The sequence below is a fragment of the Gracilinanus agilis genome, chromosome 2 (assembly GCF_016433145.1).
Source record: "Gracilinanus agilis isolate LMUSP501 chromosome 2, AgileGrace, whole genome shotgun sequence".
NCBI classification, from domain to species: domain Eukaryota; kingdom Metazoa; phylum Chordata; class Mammalia; order Didelphimorphia; family Didelphidae; genus Gracilinanus; species Gracilinanus agilis.
In genome coordinates this window covers 143,630,476-143,656,884 of record NC_058131.1, presented here as the reverse complement: position 1 = coordinate 143,656,884, position 26,409 = coordinate 143,630,476, and the positions used below count along the sequence as shown (strand labels likewise).

The 26,409-nt window shown below is 33.2% G+C and overlaps 1 protein-coding gene across 1 annotated transcript in view; it reads right to left on the bottom strand.

The window, feature by feature from the left end:
• Window positions 1-26,409, bottom strand: part of XRN2 (5'-3' exoribonuclease 2) — a 106,884-nt gene that overhangs the window by 54,334 nt on the left and 26,141 nt on the right. Inside the window, exons 2-13 of the mRNA XM_044663438.1 lie at window positions 19,373-19,500; window positions 15,541-15,652; window positions 12,707-12,818; window positions 11,184-11,242; window positions 11,017-11,106; window positions 6,739-6,811; window positions 6,562-6,612; window positions 5,278-5,435; window positions 4,422-4,496; window positions 4,198-4,331; window positions 4,049-4,106; window positions 3,856-3,963 (exon numbers count right to left, since the gene is read on the bottom strand). Of these exons, the coding sequence (XP_044519373.1) occupies window positions 3,856-3,963; window positions 4,049-4,106; window positions 4,198-4,331; window positions 4,422-4,496; window positions 5,278-5,435; window positions 6,562-6,612; window positions 6,739-6,811; window positions 11,017-11,106; window positions 11,184-11,242; window positions 12,707-12,818; window positions 15,541-15,652; window positions 19,373-19,500 (1,158 nt within the window). The remainder of the gene's footprint in view (window positions 1-3,855; window positions 3,964-4,048; window positions 4,107-4,197; window positions 4,332-4,421; window positions 4,497-5,277; window positions 5,436-6,561; window positions 6,613-6,738; window positions 6,812-11,016; window positions 11,107-11,183; window positions 11,243-12,706; window positions 12,819-15,540; window positions 15,653-19,372; window positions 19,501-26,409) is intronic.

The following is a 26,409-nucleotide window of genomic DNA, read 5'->3' as shown; positions in this document are numbered from 1 at the left end:
TGTTCTTTATTTAAGTTCAGGAATAACTTTTGTCCTATATCCGCTTAAAGAAGATACAATAAATATGGCATAAATAAGTATGAAGTTTATGGACCATATAATTGAGAAATAAAACATTAATGATGAAAATTATTAGAAACCATAAGAAAATTTAAAAGGCATTTAGAACTTTCCTAATATTTCACAATATAGCTGGAATACCAGGTTATAAATAGTAGAAAAATAAATGAACATTCACAACCAGTTTCCCTTCTACACTGAAGAAATATTAGACTTAAAAGAAATGAAGATCTCTCTACACTGATCTGCCTAACCAATTTTATAAATTATAACTATAGCTCTTCTTTGTTTTGCTTCAACTACAATTACCCCTAAAAAGCAAGATGTTAAGCCCTTTTGTTGATTAAATTCAAAATATTTCTAGTGCCCAATGCCACTCTGCCTTTCAAAACGACAATGTTCAAATGTTTCAAACGTTTAAAGGTTCTGAATATAAAAAAAGAATGTTGCAAAAGTTTACATTTTAATTACTGTTATTTTACATATACAACAATATGCATAATGCTCTTAAGCATAACATTTGGTTAGGCACACATAGCAATACTATAAAGTAGATTTGTAGTTATAGCAATGTACATTTTTAAATGATTGTTTCATGAGACATATGATCCCCCAAATCCGTCCTCTTACTCAACTTTTTTTTTTAACCTTTAACTTCTGTGTATTGGCTACTTGGTGGAAGAGTGGTAAGGGTGGGCAATGGGGGTCAAGTGACTTGTCCAGGGTCACACAGCTGGGAAGTGTCTGAGGCCAAATTTGAACCCAGGACCTCCCGTCTCTAGGCCTGGCTCTCAATCCACTGAGCTACCCAGTTGCTCCCTCAACTTTTAAATAGGAAAACATTTCTTACATCACAAATTAATTTACAACTTGTCAAAAAGTATTTTTAAGATACCTCCCTGCTAAAATATTTCTTGAAAATATTAATATTTTTTCTGGCCATTTGGAAAGGGTTTATTATAATGCAACCTTTCTAATACTCTCTCCACTTAGCTGACAACAGGTCTTAGAAGATGAAAAAGAAGTGTGCCATAAAAATATCGAAGCAGCATTTTTGTTGTTAGGGCAGCACTTTTTTTTTTGTCCAAATCAAACCTAACCTACAAGCATGTAAGTGGCATAGTGGATAGCATACTGGACTTGGAGTCAGGAAGACTTGAGTTCAAATCCAGACTCATAAATTTACTAGCTGTGTGACTCTGGGCAAGACACTTAATTTATAGGCTTCAGTTTCCTCATGTCAAATAGGAATAATAAAAGTACCTATACCCCAGAATTGGAATAAGGATCAAATGAGGTTTTATATATATAAAACCCTTACCTTCTGCCTTGGAATCTAATTCCAAGGCAGAAAAATGTAGTAAAGGCTAGGCAATGGGGGTTAAGTGACTTGTCCAGGGTTACATAGGTAGAAAGTGTCTGAGGCCAGATTTGAACCTAGGACTTCCTGTCTCTAGGCCTGGCTCTCCAACCAATAAGCTACCCAGTATTATATGAGATAATATTTTTAAAACACTTAGCACATTATGTGGCACACAGTAGGCACTTAATAAATGCTATATAAGACAGGTAGTAGCACAGTAGATATAGCACTGGATCTGGAGTCAGGAAGAACTGATTTCAGATTCGGCCTCAGACACATACATACTAGCTGTGTGATCTTGGGCAAGTCATTTACCCCATTTGCCTCAGTATCCTTATCTATAAAATGGGGCCAACAACACTACCTACTCTGCAGGATTGTTGTGAGGATCAAATGAGATGTTTGTAAGTGCTTAGCACAGTAAACAGCATATATAGGAGATACTATGTAAATACTTGTTCTCTCTTCCCCTCTAGTAAAGGAAAAGTGATCATTCACACCCTGTCTTGCTTAGAAGAAGTGGAAAGAATGTATAGGTGAGACACTCACAAGACCGTGGCTCTCTCTTCTAAAGTACTTTCACCTTCCTGGCCACAGAAAGCTATGCAAAGCTTTGAAGCCCCTCCTCCTGCTGCTCCTTGCTCCCAGTTTTGGCTGACCCTCATTTTCCTCATCTGTAAGATAATGGAGTTGTAGCTAAGGTCCCTACCTGCTTTAAATTCAATGTTTATTCTAAAGCAATGCCCTTCCTCTCCCATTCTCTTGTCTAGTGGTCAGCTAACTCTGCCTCAAGTCGGAGGTGAAAACTGTTCTTTCCCTGCCTCTCTGACACTAGGAGACCCATCCAGAGGAGAGAGTCATCTTCTTTACAGACATGCTTATTTATTTGTATCTTTATGGTTACTTTAAGAATTATATTTTAAATTTGTAAGAATAATCTTTATAGACTCACATTTCCCTTAGGATAGAAAATGTCTCCAAAGAACATATTCTTGTAAACCTTCAGTATACACTTTCCAGAATTACCTGTTTTCTTGAGTACAACTCAAGTACTACAAGCTTAGAATTAGTGGGTAAGAAAGAGTCAATTGAGACCCTAAGTCCTTACCCAAAACAGTATTCACAAGACAGGGCACTTCAGAATATGGAAATAGAAGTCCTAATTTTCACTTCACAACAAAACATATTGAAGCGGTATGCAAAATTTCAGGAAGGAAGGCAGAATACCAGTAGAAATAATTGATTAAAAGTTAAATATCTTACTTTTTTTTTTTCACCTGTCTTTTCTATAAAAGTTCATGCCAAGGACTTCCAATTTTTAATATTTTCTTTTAGAAAATGGAACAGTACCAAATAAAGACTTGAAATAATTATATATTTTGGAGAAACCAACTACTTAAAATTATTTCATAAAAATTTACTTTTTAAACACACCATTTACACAAACTGAAATCAAGTCTAAAGATGTGTTTAAACTAGGCCTGTGTTGGCAAACCTATGGCACTCGTGCTAGAGGGGGTTGGAGACCCCTGCCTCCCTTCCCCCTGTGCATACACCTGAGGACATTTCTTACATGCCCAGCAGCCCAATGGGAGCACTTCCTCCCTCTTCCTCTGTCTGAGGTAAGGGGGTGGTTCACATATGGTATAAGGGTACAATTTGGGCACTCAGTCTCTAAAAAGTTTACCATCATTGAACTTAGCCTATCTAGGTTCCACTACAGCTGTCTCTTTTCATAGGGTACTCTGTTCTCTCTCATTCCTTTTAAAGTAAGCTGCTACTTTAACACTTGCAAGACCATTCATATCCTTTATAAATATAGATGATACAGGTATCTACCCATCTCTGAATCTCCTGCTGGATGATTCTGCTTTGACTACGTTACACCATGATTACTCCAAAAAATAATTAGCATTTATGTATCATTTTAGAGTTTGCAAAGAACTTTATAAATATTATCTCATCTGATCTTTATAATAATTCTGCTATTATTAGCTCCATTTTATAAATGAGGAAAGTGAAGTACAGGTTAAGTGACTTGCCCAGGGTCTCACAGCTACTAAATGTCTGCGGCCAGATTTCAACTTTCCACTTCCAGGTCTAACACAGGATTCTCCCTATACTCTAAGTGTAGAATAATTCTCCACATGACTTTGGTCTTGAATGCTTATTCCATACTATATTCATTTTAATTACATATCTTTGTTTTAATGGGAAAGGTAATGAAAAAAGAAGAAAGCTAAAAATAAAGTATGTTAAGATAAACTCCATCATGTCATATTCTGAAAATGTCAAATCACTAATTATATCAGTATTTGATGAAATATAACAATACAGAAATGAACTCCAAAATATTATAAGCATGATGACAAAATAATTATATTCTCCTGAGTACAAAAATGCATTTTAGCTACTGCAAAAAAATACTTTACCTCATCATCCTTTCTCTTTTTAAAAATGCTATCTTCAACTTCACCAACAGCTAACATGATCATCTGTACTCTCTGTAGATTGACATAACCACTCTCTGTAAGGTAGCCCTGCAAACAACAAAACAAATGTAAAATTATCTACTTCAAAGAGTAAATACTTATTTCTATAAATTATTCAAAATTTGGAACTTACCCCCGTTTTATGTACCACATTTTTGTATATGTTAACTAAACGGTCAATTGCTCCTTCCCTATAATCAAGAAATGCCACATGTTAAGACTACTTACTCAATACATACTGAAAAATATATCATTCTTGTAATTTCATTGAAATTTTCATACCTAATCTCTAATGATGGCAAATGTGGAAGGAAGTCATTTCCCACAAAGAAACACATGAAAACCCAGTCATCAATGCTTCTCTCAATATCAAAGGTAAATGGCAGGCTGGCCATAGTTAATTCTCTTTCTAAATACTATAAGAAAAATCCAACAGAAGGATACCAATTAAAGATACTAAAAAACAAATCATTCAAATTACAATTCCAATGTTTATTTCTGTGTACCTCACGAAGCACATTTAGCCGAATGTAGATAAACTCTCCTTCTGAAGCAGGAAGACTTTCTTCAAACTGATCGTGCTACAAGAAATGAGTTGCATTATAATTCCTTAATCTTAAACCGTAAGACATTTCCAAAAGAATAAATTCTTGAAGCATACTGTCTAAAAGAGGTATTCTTTAAGTCAAAAGCTTTCAATGAAGGAAAGTACTGACGTTTTAAAAACTTGCTTTTCTTCATACTTGGTATTTTCCTAATTATGGCAGAATTACCTTTTAATGAGTTTAGACATTAAAACTTATTTTTAAAACTAACTAAAACTACTGCTCAGTGGTTCACTGTAATTTGCTTAAAACAAGAGTTCTAACCAGTGATTTGAAGCCTTATTTTTAGCAAGATCTACACAATTAATTGATGTTAGCACATTCCTTTCTACACATTTAGCTAGAATTCCTGTTATAGAAAGGAACACAGCAGAAAAGGGCAATTCTGCCAAAGCTCAGGGATTTGACTGTTCCCAAATACTTTTGCCCAATATCAAACTTTCAGTAAAAATAGAAGCACTAAAACCAGCTTCTTCAAACAATAAATATATTAATTAGGAGATAGGGAAGGAGAGAAGAAATATCAAGGAACCGAGGAATTGGTATACCACTATTAATCCTCATATTTATGCTCTTCTTTTTTAATGCCTTAGCCTAACCAGAATTAATATAGCTAGTAAGAGTTTCAGACCTTATAGCATGCCAACATAGAAGTACATCACTTAAAGACAATGCAATGAGTGGTCATGGCAAAAGAGAAGCCCATACAAGTCTCTTTTCTGATTTGAAAGGAAAGAAACAATTGTGAAGCCCTTACCTCTCCCTGTTTTTCCCTTGGCAAACCCTGGCAGTCCTTGACCTCATGCCCAAGCTGATTACAAAGACCACATGGTTTTGGTTTGTTGGGTTTGAATTCTTCCCTAATAATTGTAAAGTTTGGCTCATGTGTAGCAAGTCCAAGCATAATGAGATCAGCTATCAAATCACAAACAAAAAAATTAAAATTAAAATTGAAAAAGATTAGGATGTATGAATTATTTTTAAATGACAATAAATTCCAATCTCCCTAAGACAGCAGGAAAATTGGGTTTTCAACAATAATTTACAATTTTACAATAAGAGACACCAGCAGTGACCTAGTACAATCCATATCCAAAATATTAATCCCTTCAAATAACATAACCCACAAATGGTCTTCTAACCTCTACTTGTAGACCTCCAATGAGGGGAAATTCACTATCTCCTATGGCAGTTCATTCATTCTACACTGGATAGCTCTAATTTTTAGGATGTTTTTCCTGAAATCAAACCTAGATTTCCCACTGTAACTTCAAACCATGTCTACTGGTTCTGCCCTCTAGGTCAACTAGGACAAATCAAATCCTTCTTCCCCATGAGAACCCTATTAATACTTGAACATAGCTAGCAGGTCCTTCCTTAATCTCCTCTTCCTTAGGCTCACTAGTACCTCCAACCAAGTCAGTTAACCATCTCTGGATGATCTACAATTTATTGATACCACATGCTAAACTGTCAACAGGATGGAACAAAATCCTCTATTTTGCTCTGACCTCAGCAAAGAATCTAAGAATGATCATTTTCTTATCATATGAGTCACATCTCCCTTATTACAGCCCAAGATCACATTAGGTTCTCTGGCTTCCACTTCACCCTGCTAGCTAATTTTGGCATTCCACTAAAACCCCTACCATCTTTTTTAGATAATCTTCTAGCTAAGCCTTCCCCCAACTTGGCTTGTATTTTTTTGGTCTTCATAATGTACACATCAAAGCAAAAATGTACACACAAAATATTCTGACAACCTAAAGAAAGATGGATATATTAACTACTAAGTTTATCCTTGAAAAGTACAACTGTAATAAATCTGAAAGATAAACTGTCACTTGAAATTACAAATTTAAAATGAATTTTTCTAAATCAGAAAAAGGGTATTGTAAAAATTAAAATGTTTTGACAAGGCATCTGAAGTCTACAAGAGTCATATGCATCAAATTTATTGCTTACTTAAAAAAAAAAAACTATCACCTTTCAAAGATTTAATCAGGAAAAAAAAAAAATCACACCCCAATAAAGAACTTACCATCTGCTCCACATAAACAATGATGAGTGTTTGGGTCATGGTTAGGTTGAGCTAAGCAAAAGCAAAAAAAAAGAAAAAGAAATTAAAGAAAGAAAAATCATATATTTATCCAAGTTAGTCTCAGTCAATCAACATTTCAATAAAATAACCTTCTAAGCATTTTATATTTGGTTTTACCTCTTTGTCTTCTAATATAATCCATGATTTTATGTTCTCCTTCACCAGGAGCACTAGCATCAGATAAAATAACCTGTAAGATAAAATATATTTAGAAGTTACACATCAATCTTTTCTCTCCTTTCAAAAATAGAATATAAATTTACATTTTAGCTTGAATAACTAAAAAATTTTCAGAATTGATGCCATTTTATGGTTTAAAAAGAAACTAAATCTATATTTGACCTAAATAAATATTAGTAAACAGTCTGACTCAAAATTATTTTACCAGTTTTGTCTGTAGTCAAATTACTTTATAAAAAGATATTGAGTTATCTCCTCTCTTGGTTCCACTCTTGATTCTTTAGTTTCATGGCACTCCTTTGACAGCAGACGTCTCACCCTAAAGTTATTTCCAACCCTGAATCTTTCCTAATTGTTGAATTCCTGATTAGGACCATGAGGGGTTCAGGCCATACATGCTTAATCTGGCTCTCCAGACTCTCTGGACTCTCTGGACCTTTCTACCTTTCCCCAAGTGGGCATCCTACCTCCCATTGTTTTTTTTTTTAAAGGTCTCTTTACATGTTGTTTTCTTCTATTAGAATTATGCTCTTTGAAAGAAGGGGCTGTATTTTTTCTTATTTCTATCTCCAATACCTACTTAGCCCTATACCTGAAAACACAGTAAGCACTTAAGAAATATTTTATCTTTCAAATAATGGTCCTAAGTTTAAAAAATGACCATATCACAAAAATTCTTTTAACCAAGTTATTTTTAACTATTCCAATGAGGAAAAAAAAGTGATTTTTTTGAAAAGACTGATATTGTACACCAATAATTTACTAACCAACCTAGATTTTAAAGAAAACATGCACTGTTCATCCTGAAGCATAAGGTAAATTACAAGGGGCAGCTAGGTGGCTTAGTAGATAGGCCTAGAGAAATGTGGTTCTGCATTCAAATTTGGCCTCAGGCACTTCCTCACTATGTGACCCTGGGCACAACAAGCCTAGTGATGGGCAAACTATGGCCAGCGGGCCAAATTGGGGGGTGAGGGGACGCGGAGAAGAGCATGAAATGTTCTATCCCACTGCAGGACATTATTCCTAATCTGACAAATACAATGAGTAGGATTCAATACAATGAAAGTTAGAAAGAGTTGCCTAAGAAATAAGACTGACAGATGAGCATTTCCTTTCCTTTGGCCCCCTCTTTAAAAAGTTTGCCCATCACTTGGCTAGCTGATACCACTCTTCTGCCTCTTTTTTTTGGAGGGCGGGATAGAAAAATTATTATATATACAGAATATTGCCACTAACTAAAGATAAACAAACTAGGACAGAGTTGTGCTAAATGAAAAATGGCAGCAAGCTCTTCGGAAATCAAACAGGCAATGGTGGCTGCCAACTTGACACAATTTTCACCATTTAGGAAGAATAAAGGCAGGTTTCTGATGCCAGGAGATAGGGTGGCAGTTACAGGATACTTAATAGTATTCTGAATATTGATTGAGGGTAAGGTTGGTTTTGTCTTTTTTTTTTGAAGACAAATATGATGATTTAATGAATTGAAGCTGGAAAGGAAAGTCAAGAACAAAAAGAATTTTTTAAAAACTAGGAAAAAAACAAAAATCAAAGAAGGACTATTTTGAGGTAGATGGGACTATAATAACTCACAAAGATAGCTGCTTAATTCTAATTTTGTTTATTTGCTCTGCAAAAGAGAATGACCTTTACAAATGAAACCAAAAAAATTTGATGCACAATACAAGCAAGAGGAGAGTTGTCCTTGATGAAGTCAAGTCACCTGGTCCAGATGAACTACACTCTGGAACCTGAAAGAACTGAATGTGACTGCTCAGAGATATTTGAAAAATCATGGAAACAGTATCAGAAAAAAGTAAATATCCAAACTTTCAAAAAATGAGTTTTTACTCTAACTGCTTGGAAAACTCTAGAATGGATTATTAAAGAAATGGTTGGAGAATATAAAGAGAGGGGTGATTATAAAGAGAAAAACTTCAAGGGCTTTTTATACTGATTTCAGATTCTTTTCTGATAGGATTACAAAACTAGCAAATAAAGGGAATGCTATAATTTGCCTGAATTTTAGGCAAAGCTTTTGACAAAATATTTCATGATTCTTGTTGAAAAAATGGAGATGCAGATTAGACAATGATCTAAGCAGATGGATATAGATCTAACTAGATGCCTAAATTAAAAAATAACTGCTACTGCCTCAACTGACTTGCAAGTTGGTGTATTTCCCCCATTGAAGTGCCTCAAGGATCTGTGCATGACTCTACAATATTTAACACATATATCAATGGCTTGGATGAAGGTATATATAGCATACTCATCTAAATATGTCACACGTTTGTGAAAGATAGCTAATATAGTAGATATAATCATGTATGATAACCATGATACAAAAGACCTTAACAGAGTATTGTTTGGGGTGAATCTAACAGGATGAAAATTCAAAGGAATTAATGTAAAGTCTTATACTTGAGTACCTCAATTAGCTTCATCAATTTAGGACAGAAGAGGCATAGTTATTGGGCTGAAAATAATGCACCAATTTCAGTGGACTATAACCTCAACATATATCAGGAATGTAATATGATGCCAAAAAATGGCAACATGGCCTTAGACTGTATTATGGGGCAGTACAGCTTCCAAGAATAAAGAGGTAATAATTACACTGTATTCTGCCCTTGTCAGGCCTCACTTAGTCTTGTAGTCAGCTGTGGGCATCATGGCAACCCAGAAAGTGAAGGTTCTTGAATCCATGTCAAAAAAAACCAGTTGAAAGAATTAGTGATATTCAGTCTAGAAATTAGAATACATGGGAAGTAGGGGGCAGGGGACAGAGAGAGAGAGAGAGATGATGTATGTCAAGTATTTGAAATTCTATCATTCTAAAGAATTATATTTTTTCTATTTGGCCCCAAAGGGTAGAACCAGAAGAAAATTTTTGCTTGACCTGAGAAAAAGATCTTCCTGACACTGGACTACACAGAAGTGGAACAGCTTAGTTTTAGAGTTTGCCCTTCCTGAAAGTTTTTAAGCAGAGACTGGACAACCACTTACCAATGTTGCGGTGAAAATTCCCTTCATAAATGGCTAGGCAAGATGATAGCTAAAGTCCATTTCTACTTTCAAATTCTGTATTATCAGAACATGTTATTTACTATACATTCTCTACATTCATTTAAGTAAAGGAGTCTAAGTGCCAACCTTGTTAAGTTCTGACAAGGAAAATCTCAGACTTGGCAACCAAGAAATGAATGAAACATATGCCATACAAACTCATTAAAACCATCTATTGAGCAAAAGAAGGGCTATAACATGTAATGGTGCATAGGACAGGCACTGTGGTGGTCCAACTAGAGAGTTAAAACGTGGAATAAGAAAGACGGGTTCAATTTCTGCCTCTAATAGTAGTCTTAAGTCACAAAAAAGTCATTTAACCTGTCTTAGCCAATAGTGCCTACCTCACAAGAGCCTTGTGAAAATCAAATGAGAAAATAGAGTATTTTATAAACTACTTAAAAGTACTGCATAAAACTTACCTATTACTAGTGCTAATGGAAGGAATATCCTTAACAATGAAAGCATAGGTTCTCAAAGCAAACATAATTAAAACAGTGTACCATTCCCAATCTATAACATATCAGAAAATACAAGCACATATATTATGAAACCATAAATGAAAGTTTATAAATAAATTTTTTTACTAGTTTGTTATAAAAATGTCTACAAGTTTTGGCAAGTCAAAGTGATCAAAGTATAGACATCTGCTAATGTCAAAATCTAATCTCTATCTTATGGGCTTTAATTATGTCTATAATAACTCAATTATCATGATATTTTACTTTACACTGCCCCTTTAAAGTAATTTTTCTAAATAAATGGGATTATTTAATGGCTCTAAGCACTGATGATAGGATGTTTGAAATCCGTCTCTAGAGAGAAATTTAAACTGTCACTCATTATAGAAATTCTGACCTTTCCAATAAAAAGCACTCTAATTTACCCATCCAATCATCCATTTATATCAACTATATATAAGCTTTATTTTTCTTCTGATATTATTTTGAAATGTTGGAGTAGAGGTATGGAAAGAGAGAACAAACATGTATATTCAAATATACTCTTCTCCCCACTGCTCCCACCCTGACAGTTCCATCACACAGATACACACATTCTCGTTTTCTCTGTTCAATCCTGCCACAAAGTCAAGTCAAATACAACCACCCAATCTTAATTCAAGTATCCAAATGTGAAACTTACTGTCAAATTTTTCCACCCAGGGTCATTATTTAAACGATCAGCAATGTAATATCGAAGACATTTAGCAAGATTGTCCATGAACTCAGTTCCCTAAAAATGACAGAAGAAAATATGTTAATCCATTACTTAAGAGTTAGCAATAGCTATAAAAATTTAAGACTACTTACTGGTGTAATACAATTGCTGTCAAATCTTTCTTTGATCTCTTCTGGAGGAAGAAAGCCACCTGGGGAAGAGAAATGTTTTGTTCCACATTAAAAAATTGGTCCAAACACCTGAATGATTAACAAAATATTAAACTTAAAAATAAAATATACAACTCAAAAGAAACTGAATTTATCAAGTCATGTTTACCATCTTTTAAAAAACCCGTACCAAAAATACAAATTAGCTTAAAATATGTAGTACACAAAAAAAAAATCTAAAAATTTAATAACATCAATTAATCCTTCATGTTGGACAAATAAAATTATGCATGCTGCTAAAAGGGCATGTACACACATGCTATAAACATAAAATTCTCCTAAATGTAATGCTGCCAAACAAATATGAAATGATGAGTTAGTTACAAGCTTTGCCTGAATATAGTATTTTTTTTGTCTTTTTTCTGTCTGCTACTTTCTCTCTGTAAGAGTAATCAGTTCTCTTAGGGTATTAAAAAATTCTTAATTTATGTTATTTAAAAAAATAAATATAACCATGTAACACTATGATAACAAAGATAAAAATAAAATGAAAAGATAGGATCGCAAATGAACAGGCTAGATAGGAAACATTAACAAAGATAAAAATAAAATGAAAAGATAGGATCACAAATGAACAGGCTAGATGGGAAACATTACTCTAGCAAAAGTTGACATATGATTTCATATAAATAAAAATGAAACATAAAACACAATTAAAAAAACCTACTGATTGGCATAGTTCTTCACTATATAGCATAAAAAACCCAAACCAATTATTTTAGAGGTTTCTAAGTTTACTGTTGTTATCATATTCACTTAGTCTTAGTCCTTGGCCTGAATTTCTAATTCATTAATGTATTAGAATCAACAATTGTGCACCCTTACATAGTCACACATAGCCACACACTAGGATTTCACTATCAGCATGACCTTTCTATATTAACATCACCACCAACAAGCTAAAGGACACTGGAGAAATGAAAAGTAGCTCTTCCTTATGGTTGGAGGGCCTGATAATGTTTTCTGTACTTTACTCTATATTTAATTTGTATGCACATCAACAGGTTTTTAGATCTATATTAAATCATTATGGCTGAACAAAGAATGACTTGGAGAAGGGGGAACTTGAAATATACATTCAATTTAAAACATACAGTCAATATAGAGACAGATTACACCAATATTGTCTAAAATTTGCCAAATTTGAGTTTGTAAATCAAAAGAGAATTACAGTCCGCTAACAAGTGTTTTGTTCTGAATTTAAAAGTAAGCTACACTGAAAAATAAGGTAGAGAAAATAAATGACATATGAGATTTTCAAAATGGCTGAAAAGAGGAAGCAATACAATTTGTTCTTAAAGGCCAATTATGACTTTGAGGTGTTTCAAAAGTTTATCACTAAATAAACTTTAAACTTCAGGAATATAATTTTCTTAAGAATTAGAAAAATCACCTATGACTAAACAGCTATAAGAAAAATGAAACATTAAAAAAATTTTTTTAACCTTTTGACAGTATTTCTTCCCTGACTCGTTGCTTCTCTATAGTTGATTCCATTCCTTCCTTTGATGCTCTAAACCTCCTGGAACGTTGCTGATTCATTTTAGCACGTGGAGCCTGGAAGCAAATATTTATTACTGTCCAACTGATAATACAGCACAGTAATGCAATCAATGAACCAGTAAATACTTTATTAATGAACTACTATGTGCTATGTAATGGAAATTCAAAGACCCAAAAAAAGAAGATGATGATATAAATACAAAGATGAAGTAGTTCCTGCCTCAAGGAATTCAATTCTGTCAGGGAAGGCAATACATACATGCATAAGTATATGAAAATGTATATAAATACATTAATGCTAGATAATTTTGTTTTTAGGTGGAGAGACATTATCAAGCTGGGGAGATCATTAAAGGCTGCATGTAGAATATGAAAGATGAATAATTAAGTGAAGAGTGTATTCCAGACATGTTAAAGGTACAGAATGGGGAAGAGAAAGAAGGGCACATTGGGAAATAGAAGGAAAGGCAATTTGGCTGGATCAAAGTATATGAAGGGGAATAACATGTAATAAGCCTGAAAAGGAAAGTATAGGTGGGAGCCAGGTTGTTATGGATTTGTATTTGACTTTAGATGAAACAGGAAACCAATGTTTCTAGAGTAGAGGAATGACATGATTAGACCTGTGGTTTAGGAAAATCACTTTAGCTAGTGTGTAGAGGACAGATTGCAAGGGGAAAGACTTCAGGCGTATTGGCCAATAAGGAAATCAATTACAATAATACAGAGAAGGAAAGAGAATTTGAACTAGGCTTATGGTTATATGAGTATAGAAGAAAGAAGTGAAAAACGTAGAGAAGAAAGATATAAGATTTGGCAACTGACTAGATATCTGGGGGAAAGAAGAGTAAATAGTGAAGGATAATATCAGTGTTGTAAACATCAATGACTTAGAAAGATAGTGTGCTCAACAAAAACTGATTAGTCAGAAAGAAGTGGGAAGAAGAAAAATATTTTAATTTATAAACATCATATGGGACATAGAGGGAAAAAAAGAAAGCAAATATTCAGTAATTCCTATCAATAACAACATAAAATAATAAATAATACAATTAGATTTATAGAATTATAAATCACAAACCACAGAGCTTCCTTATGAGCATAAAAATTGAATTCAGTCAAGTAGATTATAATCCTATGACTCGAAAGTGATTATCTACTTGTCACATTATCATTCATAGGCCTCTTCTCTTGGGAGCCAGCTCTATAATACATATAACCTGTGTTTACATCTTATCTAATTAAATCACAGGTTTGGACCAAAACAAAGGAAAACACAAAAAGTCTATAAGTAGACTCAGTGATAGTTCCCTTTATAAGGGAAAAGACAAAGAGAATTCTTTTGACTATAGAATTATCAGAGAACACTTAAAAGGAAATTAGCCTTCAATAATAAAATAAAATTTCAACAGGCCAAGATTTTTTTTTAATTTGTTGGAAGAGATTCTAAGAGAAAACAGTGCAATAGGATGTAGTGAGGTATCTCTTCTCTAACTCAAAAAGTAAATCAAACATATTCTGCAGGTACATATTTAATTGTACCTCAACTATCTATGTGGTGACCCTAATTGCCTATATTCAGTTTTATAATCAGCATTTTACCCTTTCAAGAATAATAGGAAGTCATTAAGTTTCAAAGCAAAAACATGGAAAAATATAAACTAATATATAAGATCTTGAGTTAATCAAATCCAAATCTGAGGGGAACAATATGAGTTCTAGTGCTAGAGCTCCTACTGAGTGACTTCAGATATACGATATAGTTTGGGGCTCTTAGCTTCCATATCTATAAAATAAACAACTGTTATATGAAATATCTTCAATTTAACCCCATTCTCCATCTCAAGGATTTCTATTAAAGACTGCTTCATTGAGTTGGATTGTTATAATCCATCTTTCTGGACCTGTACTAATGGCCAAGGTCCAACTGCTACTCCCTATTCCTAGAGTCCCTCCTTAATTATTTCTTTAATCCTGGGCTGTTTCTAGTATGTTTAAGTCTACAGCTAGACAACAAAATAAATGTTAAATTATTAATACAGTCTACTAATCAGTATTGTCAATTGAGTTTAATCACAAAATGTGATGTTGTTTTCATTAGGTACCATAATAAAGGGGCTATGCAATGAGAAGAAAGGCAAAACCCAGGAAGAACTCAAATCACAACAAATGAACTATATACTAGAAGAAAATATTTCCTGTTCCCTTTCTGCCTTACTCAAGAAAAAAATGTAGTTACCAATTAAAATGCTAACTACATTATTTTTTACTCCAATCAAGTGGTCAAGTATTTTCACTGAATAAACTGAACTTAGAGAATATTTGATAAATCTCACATCTAAGCAGTCAGGATTCTCAAAACCAAAATTACTCTAGCCCCAGGAAGCAAATAAATAATGGCACTGAAGCCATTACACAAAACTAAACAAGGAAGCTATCAATACATTTACACTGGCCTTATTCTTATTTGTATATAATTTTCATTATGCTTATTTGCATAACTTTTCAAAATTTTCTAACTTTAGCTAGTTGGTATCATTACACAAAGCACTATGTTGTGGTAGCCTTGGGTTGTATAAGCACCACCTGGATGAGGAAGAAATAGATAAATATAAATAAAATCCTCACGATAAACAAAAGAAACGAGATGACCCTCTTCCCCCAACTGATACCATATTGCTCTTAATCTTTGGGTGAAGGACAGTATTTCAAGTTTGCTGTTAATCCAAAAATTAGCAATATATCAGTGAATGAATGAAATTATTTTAATACTTACTACTCCATCTATTGCCATGTAGAGAAGTCGTCTTGGTCTTACTATATTAAAGAGTCTATCAATATATTCAAAAATTGCAACCATCATTTCATCTTCGTTTTTTGGTGCTGGTCTATAATTTAAAGCAAATGAAATAATATTCACATCATGCTTATAATAAATGTTATATCATCTAGAGATAATCATGTATAGTTGTCTAATAACAACAAAATAGATCATCTATGTAACACTTTACAAAAAGTGTGCATAAAAAAGCACGGTGAACTAGAAATCCTAATAAAGGAGGGAAATTTCCATCACAGGTGTCATTGATACTTCGGAACTTTGTGACATAAGCTCAAGACTGGAATATTCTCTGGAAGATTACATCTTAAGCAAAATTAAGATATTTTGAAAGGAGGGTGATATATAGTACTGTACATTAAAATATGCACATACAGAGAAATCTAGGAACTAAAAGAAGTAGAGGGAAAACAATGGAGAACATTTAGGTGAAGCTCAAGGGAAAGAGAAAAGAGATATATTAAGTACCGTAACAAAAAGTTATGAGGTCATGGAAGGATATCTTAGAACATCTTAAGAAGCAGAAGCAATAGATGAGTTCAGGAAAGAGTTCATAAGTGAAGCACAAAGGCACGGTATGACAATGCCAGAAATAAAAGGGGACTTTAATTTCTGGACATCTGTTTGAATTCACTCCTAGCCAAAAGTAGAGTGGCTAATTAATTCTTGGCTTGTCTTACAAATAGCTCCATTCTCTTCTCCCCCAACACTCTCAGTGATCAACAGATCCCAGAGGTTCAATTATCTCTATGCAAATGACTCAGATCTTTATCTAACATTTCCAAGCTCCAGTTCTCCATTACCAACTGCCTATTGAATATTTCCCACTGGATGGCCTGTATTGTATATACCTCTAACTTGACATGTTGGAACCAGACATTATCTTTCCTTCCACACCCACCCTTCTTCCTAATTCCTCTATTTCTCTCAAGGCTAAGAACATCATTCTAGTGAATGGAGAACCAAGCCTGGAGTTAGGAAGTTCTGGGTTCAAATATGACTTCATAGCAGTATGGGCAAGTCAATTAACTCCAATTTCCTTCCCTTACTACTCTTCTGTCTTTGAACCAAAACTCAGTAGCGAATCTAAGAGAGAAAAGGTTAAGGGTTTAAAAACAAAACAAAACAAAACAAAACAAAACAAAACAAAACAAAACAAAACAAAACAAAACAAAACAAAACAAAACTACTCAGTCATTCTTGACTCCTCACTTGCTCAAACTCCTACAAGTAACCTGTTACCAAGAACTGTTGATTCTCCTTTCACATCTCATCATCTCCTATTTATACTACTGCAATAAACTCTTTAACTGGTCTCTTAAGACTCTAGTTTTTCTCTATTCTTATCCATCTCCCACATAGAAGTAAAGTAATATTCCTAAAGTACAGGTTTGCCTATTTACTCTCTTGCTCAAAAAGCTTCTGTCTCCAGCAGGCTGTACAATGAAATAAAACGTTCATTGTTTGTCACTGAAAATTCTTTAATATCTTGCACCAACATATTCTTCCAGATTTTTGTTGTTTATTCATTTCAGTGGTTAGCCATTTCAATGATTATCCAACTCTTCGTGATGCCTTTTGAAGCTTTCTTGGCAAAGGTACTAGAGTGGTTTGCCATTTCCTTCTCTAGCTTACTTTTCAGATGAGGAAACTGAGGCAAATACAGTTAAGTGACTTGCCTAGGATCACACAATGAGTGCTAGAGTTCAGATTTGCACACACCCTGTACCACCAAGCTACCCCAGATTTATAACATATTAATTTCCTTCATACACACAGTATGGTCCAGCCAAATTGATCTTCTACTGTCCTTCACACAAAACATTCTACTTCCCACCTCCCTAATTTTGCACAGGATATCTCTCATACCTATAATGTATTCCCTACTCATGTAAACCTATTAGAATTCTAGGCTTCCTTAAAAGTTCAGTATAAGAACTGCTTCCTTTACAAGGCCAAAAATTACCGTCTACATTCTATATATTTTATATTTATAAATATGTGTACATGTTCTCATTGATAACAAGCAAATTCTTTAATCTTTGTATACCTAGTTAGCACATGGCAAGTATTAAGTATTTAATGATTAGTTGTAAAAATTAAGAGAAACCAAAAGAAGGGAACCAAAACCTGGATTCTCCCCAAAATAGAGAAATGATAACAAAATGGTAATAATGAGAACCTACAAGGAGTGATTACCCCATCTTACTATTTATGATAACCAGAGTTTAGGAGAGCTAATTTCCATAAGTTTAGAGAATGACTAGATAAGATTTCTTGGCCTAAAATTCAACAGGGGAAGTAACCTCAACAAAAGTAAATAAAAGGTTGAAGACAAAAGAGAAACAATATTAATGAAGAAAAGGTTAATTTGTTTAAAGAAGTGATGTAGACCACAAAAATTTAATCAACCAACTTGGACTTGTACAAAATGTGGAAGAATAGATAATGTATGATTAATACAAAAGGATGGCATTATGCTATTGGAATAATCAGGAGTGCTAAAGCTCAAAGTGAACTTGTGTAGACACAGAAAATCAAAGTTAATAGCAGCATATTTTAGTCATATGAGGTTAAAGGAAATAAAAGAATGACTAGTATGCAGGGAAGATTAGATGGTAATGACAAGTAATCAGAATCATTCAATAATATTTTGCAACTGTTTTTTGTGAAAAAGAATGAACTTTCAATTGAAAAATCCATCAAGGACCAATAAAAAAGTTGAAATCTGGAACAATCTGGACAGTGGAAGCAGCCCTTGATAAGTTCAAACTTCCAGGCCCAGATAAACTGGGTCTCATTACGCTAGGAAAAATAGACAAGGCTTCATGGGGACTAGGTGTCATTATTCTTTTTTGATAGGTTTACTGAACAATATACCACTTATCTACATTTTAGCAATTCATTTTATAGTTTATATCATTAAATGGTTCACTGTCATTTTCAAAGCTCTCTAACAAATACACTCACTAGGAACTAGGGCTTGACCCTAAGCTGATTATTACTTTTATAAATGATATGAATATATCATAGTTGTTAATATTTGTCAAATCAGCTTAAAGAGGGAAAGCTAAAATATTAAATGACATAATATGGATCCATAAAGATCTTAAGAGGCTAGAAAATTAGGCTTCATCTAATAAGAGAAAACTTAAATTCCTGTCAAACTTCCAAGTCTTACACCTGAATTCAAAAAATCAAATTCACAAGCATAATATAAGAATTATGGCTACTGAGTCTCTTTTGCAAAAGATAGGAAGAGTTTACTCAATTGTAAATGCAATGAGTATAATTTGGAAGCCAAAAAGAGATAATGTAATCAAAGTTAAGAGAAGACTGATACCTAGGTCTAACGAGGTGATATTCTCATTATACTTTTTCCCCCAAGGCAAAACTCATTTGGAATATCGTGTGGGGTGCTATATTTTAGAAAGGATATACTAGAACGTATGCAGAAGAGGGAAGAAGTAATAATGAAAGAGTTCAAGATCTTCCCAGAGGGCAGAACTAGGAGCGATGGGCAAAAGTTACAAAAAAGATGATTTAAAGTTAGGATAAGAAAAAACATTTCCAGATGACTAATACAATTCATAAGAAGAACAGGCTACCTGAGAATATAACATGTTTCCCCTCACACTGAAGATCATAATGCAAAGTCTGAGTAATTATTTGCTGGTAAGTTGTTGAAGAACTTTTATTAAAATGTAGATTTTAGGTCTTGATGGCCTCTAAGGTCCTTTTTCAACTATGAAATTCCACAATTACTTACTTGTCTTCAGGATGAGTACAAGGATGGATGATTCCATTCATATCCAAATATAGATTATCAAACTCCACTTCATTTGGATTAGGTTTACTGGTATCAACTGGGATCTTGACGCCATTGCATTCTTTGGGCTATAAAAAAGTAATTTACAAGTTTTATTTACAACTCTTAAAAAAAAACATTGAGTTCCAAGGCTAAATAGAGATTTATAATTTGTTTTTGGAAGTAGCATGTTTGATGACAAGAAATAAGGCAATACAAAGTAAGTTTTAATCACTAGACAGGAATCATTATTTTAAATATGTCAGTCAGGAAAGCTGAATCTATTAAGTTTGCGTCCTACCAAAAAGACATGCATTGGTGTTTTATACATATCCTTTAAAACTGAAATATTTTTTATACACTATATAATCAAAGATTAATTTAACCATTGTAAAATGGAGGATTAGTAAAACAATATATACACTGACTTTCAAAAGTATTTAAAACCATCTATTATTTGGCAGGTACATTACACAAGGCACTGGGGGACACAAAAAGAGAAAATAAAAATAGCCTCACATTCTATCATAGAAGATAACACACATATTTACAAGCACATACAGAATAAATAAATTATAATCAAAGAAGAAGTGTATTTGAAGTTGATGAAATCAGAAAAAAAATTCATGTAGAAGGTGCTACTTAAAGTCAAGTCTCAAAATAAGTTTGGGATTCTATGAAGTAAGGCTGAGGAGAAAGTGCACTCCAGGCATGAGAGATAGCCAATTCAAAAGTAAAGTATATAGAAATGGAGACAGTTGACCAGTTTTGTTGGATCAGAGTCTAGAAGAAAAACATGGTGATGTCAAAGATTTTAAAAGCCAGAAACTCTTATGTAATTAAGTCTCAGAAACAACTGAGAAACATTGGAGTTCATTGAAGAGAGGAATAGTTTTCAAATCTGTACTTAAGAAAATCATTAGCATCTGTATAAATAATGAAATGTGGTAGGTAGGGGTTGGAGGATCTGAGACAAGGGTAACAACTAGAAAGCTACCACAAATTCTGGATGAGAGGTGACGAGGACCTGAACTAAGGCAGCATCTATGAATTGTGAAGGTAAAAATGTAAGTTGGCAACTGACCAGATTTATAGGTTATGAGAGGGTAAGGAATTGAAGACAAGGATAAAGTCCCAAATTGGAAGAATGGAAAGTGATGCAGTTAATAGAAATAGATGATTATGGTAGAAAGATGGGGATGGGGGTAGAGAAGTCCAGTTTTAGACATGTTAAGTTTGAGATGTCTATGAGATATCCAAGGCAAAGTCAAAATGTCAAACAGGCAAGCAGACAATGGTGACAAAGGACTTAATGAAGTTCAAGAGAGTAAGGCTGAATATATAGACCCAGGAGCAATCAGAATAGAGAAAAAAACTGAAATGACAGAAAGTAATGAGAGAAGATACAACAGCAAGATAAAGTCATGAGGCACAACCAAATTATGATATGGAAGAACTAGCAAAAAAGACAAAACTCACAGGGTAGAAAAGAGGAGACAGTTAACATCAAGAAAATCCCCAGAAGAAAAAAAAAACAAAATAAGCATTACTCCATAATCAGTGTAACTTATCAAATACATTTAATTTTTATTTGTTCTCAAATACATGTAAAAATTTTTTTCACGTTTTTAATGTTGAGTTCTATATTCCCTCTCCTTTCTTCCCCTAACACAGGGAAGTCAAACAATTTAAAACAGATTGTATGTGTGCAGTCATGCAAAACATTTCCATATTAGCCATGTTGCAAAAGAAAATGAAGACCAAAAAACCACAATAATGAAAGTAAAAGAAATATATTTCAATCTACATTCAAACTCCACCAATTCTTTCTTTGGACGTGAAGTATTTTTCATTACAGGTCCTTCTGAATTATCTTTGACCACTGTATTGTGGAGAATAGCCAAGTCATTAGCAATTGATCATTATACAATACTTCTTTACTAATTAAGCACAATATTCTCCTGGTTCTGCTCATTTCAGTTTGTTTCAGTTCATTTACATCTTCTCGGATTTTTTCTGAAATCATCCTGTTGATATTTTCTTACACCATGACAGTATTCCAACATACTCATTTACCACAACATGGTTAGTCATTCCCCAATTAATTGGCATACTCTCAATTTCCAATTTTTTTGCCACCACAAAAAGAGCTGCTATAAATATTTTTGTACATATTTTTTCTTTTCTTTTCTTTTTAAACCTCTTTGTGATACTACCCTAGTAGTGATATGGCTGAGTCAAACGGTATGCACAATTTTATAAATCTTTGGGCAAAGTTCCAAAGTGTGGAATGGCTGGATCAGTTCACAACTCCACCAACAATGCATTTTTTGTTATTATCATTGTTTAGTCCTTTCAGTTATGTGATTGCGACCCTAATTCAGGCTTTTCTTGGCAAAAATACTGGGACAGTTTGCCATTTCCTTTCCCAGTGTTATGATTAAAAATAATGAAGACTGATGTAATAATATAAATTAGTAGTTTAATTAAAGCCATAGCCATGCTGGTAAAATCATTAGACCACACACCGGTAAGAATTCAAAACTGCCGCCCCAGCCATTATTGTTACCTCCTCCCGCCCAGGTAGCTAAGGAGAGAAAGAGCTAAAAAAAAAAGATTTACTTTCGGATTTGCTCTCATTTTAAACTGTTCACGTCCCCACGCCCAAAGAACTGGAACCGGAAACCCATTGGACCACGGGAAATGTAGTTTGATAGTTTCCACGTGTCCATAGAAAATATATATACTTTTAGATGGCATCTCCCAAATTCTACTTTACACCAGCTCCATTTTATAAATAAAGAAATTAGGCAAACAGGGTTAAGCTTAACTTGTGCAGGATTACCCACCAAGCATCTGAGGCCAGATCTGAATTCAAAATGAAAATTAAGTCATTTTCAGACCTAGCACTCTAACCATTGCACCATCTAACTACTCTTATTTTTTTCCACATCCCCTCAAACATTTGTCATTTTCCTTTTCTGTCATATTAGCCAATCTGATAGTTCTAAGATGGGACCTCTGGAATTGTTTTAATCTTAACTTCTTTAATGTATAGTAATTTAGAGAATTTTTCCTTGACTATAGATAGCTCTGATTATTTTCTTCTGAAAGCTGTCTATTCATAACCTTTGATAATTTATCAATTGGGAAATGCCTTGTATTATAAATTTTACTCAGTATTTTACATATTTTAGCTTTTCTGAGAAACTCAATGTAAATTTTTTCTAACCAATTTTCTGCATTTCTGGTGGATGCATTTTTGACACAATCAAAATCATCCATTTTATATCTTGTAATGCTATCTTTTATTTAGTCATAAATTCTTCCTTTACCTATAAATCTGAGAGATAAAATATTCCATGCTTCCCTAATTAGTTTATGATATCAGCCTTTATATCTAAATCATGCACCCATTTTAACCATATCTCAATATGTGCTTTGAAATATTGGTCTACAGCTTGCTGTTCAATGACGACATTTGAACTCAGGAAGATGACTCTTCCTGACTCCAGGCCCAATCTCAGCACTTTATAACACCTAGCTGCCCCAGGTCTATACCTAGTTTCTGCCAAATTGCATTCCAGTTTTCCCATCATTTTTTGACAAATAATAATTCCTTTTCCCCAAATCTTGGATCTTTGGGTTTGTCAAACACTAGATTACTATGGTTATTTACTTCTGTGTACCGTGTAATTCCAATGATCCACAACTCTACTTCTTAGCCAAGAAATAGAGATGATTGTTGCTTTGTAAAATGGTCTTTGATCTGATACTGTGAAGCCACCTTCCTTAATGGTTTTTTTCCACTGATTTATTTAATATCCTTGACCTTTTGTTCTTCCAGGTGAATTTTGTTATGATTTTTTCTACCTCTATAAAATAAGTTTTTGGTACTGAATAAGAAAATTAATTTGGGTTAAATTGTCATGAGCAATTATTTCTCCAGTTGTTTAGGTCTGACTTTATTTGTGTGAGAAGTATTTTATGATTGTGTTCATTTAGTTCTTGAGTTCATCTCTGCTGGTAGACTCCCAAGTATTTATATTGTCTGCAGAAATTTTAAATGGAATTTTTCTTTCTATCTCTTTCTGCTGGATTTTGTTGATAAAATATAAAAATGCTGATGTAGGTTTATTTTTTTAAATTCTGCAACTCTGCTAAAGTTATTAAATATTTCAACCAGTTTTTTTAGTTGATTCTCTAGGATTCTTTTAAGTGCACCATCATACCATCTAAAAAAAATGATGTTTCTCCAAGGCCTATTCTAATTCTTTCAATACTCTCTTTCTTTTCTTATTGCTATAGTCAGCATTTCTAAAACAATATTGAAAAGTAATGGTGGTGATGAGTATCCTTGTTTCACCTCCGATCTTACTGGAAAGGTTTCAATTTATCCGTACTACAAATGTTGCTTGCTGATTATTTTAGATTGACACTATTTATTTTAAGGAAAGCTTCATTTATTTCTATCCTACCTAGTGTTGTTTAATAGGACTGGGTGTTATATTCTGTCAAAAGCTTTTTCTCTAACTGTTGATACAATCATATATTTCTTTGGCTTTTGTTATTAATATGGTCAATTATGCTGACCAAAAGTTTTCCTAATGCTAAACCACATGCATTCCTGATATGAATATCACTGGTCACAATGTATGATCTCTGTGATATACTGCTGTAATATACTTACTAGTATTTTATTTAAAATTTTTGCATTAACTATCATTAGAGAAATTGGCCTATGGTTTTCTTTCTAGGTTTTTGCGCTTTCTAGTTTAGTACCAGGAATTATCAGTACCATATTTGTATCATTAATAGTAGTTTGGTAGGATTCCTTTACCTATTTTCCCAAACAGGTAAAGCATTAGAACTAATTGTCCTTTAAATGCTGGTAGAATTCACTTGTGAAACCATCTGGTCTAGGGAATTTTTTTCTTAAGGACTTCATTTACAGATTGTTCAATTTCTTTTTTTAAAGACAAGAGTTAGGTATTCCTGTTTTCTCTACTGTTTATTTTTGCAATTTATAGTTTGGTAAATATTCATCTGTTTCATTTGGATTGTCAGATATATTGGCATATAATTGGGCAAAATAATTCTTTGACAACTGGTATGCTTTTATCTTCATTACTGGTGAATATACACTTTTCATTATCATTTAAAACTAGCAATCTGTTTTTCCTCTTAAAAAATAAAATAATAGATTATATATATATATATATTCTAGTCATCATTTTTTCATAAAACTAGGTTCTAGTTTTATTTATTAGTTTAATGGTTTTCTTACTTTTATTCATCTCTCCTTTGATTTTCAGGACTTCCAATTATTTTTTTCTAGTTTTTTTTTTCAGTTGCATGCCCAATTCATTGATCTATTCTTTCTCTATTTTATTGATATAATCATTTAAAGATATAAAATCTTCTGCAAGTACTGCAATGGCTGTATCTTATGAATTTTAAAATTTTATCTCATTGTCATTCTCATTTATGAAACTGAATGTTTCTAGGATCTGTTCTTTGACCTATTTATTCTTTAAGATCAGAATTAGTTTCCAATGAATTTTTAATTGTGTCCATTGCCCTTTGTTGAATATAATTTTATTGTGTTATAGTCAGAAAAGGGTATGTTTTAGTATTTCTACTTTTCTGCATTTTTGTGAGATTTTTATACCCTAATAAATGGTCAACTTTTGTGAAGGTTCCTTTCACAGCTGAGAAAAAGATATACTCTTTTCTATTCCCATTCAATTTTCTACAAAGATCTATCATATCTGACTTTTCTAAATTTCTATTAATTTCTTTTAATGTCTTTTTCATTTATTTTATGGTAAGATGAAAATAGTTCTGAGAGGGAATGTTCTGGTTTCCCCCTCCCCCAAAGTAATTTTACTTTCTATTTGCTTTTGTAATTCATTTAAACTTTTCCTTCAAAAATGTGGATACTAATCCCATCTCAGAAAAAAGAAATTGAACAAACTGTCAATGAACTCTCAAAGAAAAAATACCCAGGACCAGATGGATTCACAAGTGAATTCTATCAAATATTTAAAGAACAATTAATAACAATTCTATGTAAACTATTCTGGGAAAATAGGCACAGAAGGAGTCCTACCAAATTCGTTTTATGACACAAATATAGTTCTGTTACCCAAGTTAGAAAGAGTCAAAACAAAATTATAAACAATTTCATTAATGAATATAAATACAAAAATTTTGAATAAGATACTAGCAAGAGGGCTACTGCAATATATCCCAAGATAATTCACTAATGACCAGGTGGGATTTATACCAGGCATGCAGGACTGATTTAATATTAGGAAACCTATTAGCATAATAGACCATATCAATAACCAAACAGAAATCACATGGCATAATAGACCATATCAATAACCAAACAGAAATCACATGGTCATCTCAATAGATACAGAGAAAAGCCTGTGATAAAATACAACACCCATTCCTATTAAAAACACTAGAAAGCATAGGAATAAATGGGTCACTCCTTAAAATGATAAGTAACATCAATCTAAAACCATCAGCAAGTATCATTTGTCATGAGGCTAAGTTAGAAGTATTTCCAGTAAGATAAGGAGTGAAGCAAGGATGCCCATTATCACCACTATCATTTAATATTGTATTAGAAATGCTAGGAAACTATCTCCTTTTGCAGATGATATAATGGCATACTTAGATAATCCTAGAGAATCAACTTAAAAACTGAAATTATTAATAACTTTAGTAAAGTTGCAAGTTACAAAAGAAATTCACATAAACAGCATTTCTAAACATTATCAACGAAGTCTAGCAGCAAGAGATAGAAAAAGAAATTCTATTTAAAATAACCCTAGACCAGTACTGGATGGGCAAACTATGACCTGTGGGCCAGATGCGGGCCCCCTGAAATGTTCTATCCAGCTGTGGGACATTATTCCTAATCTGACGAATACAATGAGTAGGATACACTACAATGAAACTTCAAAAGAGTTGCCTTAGAAACA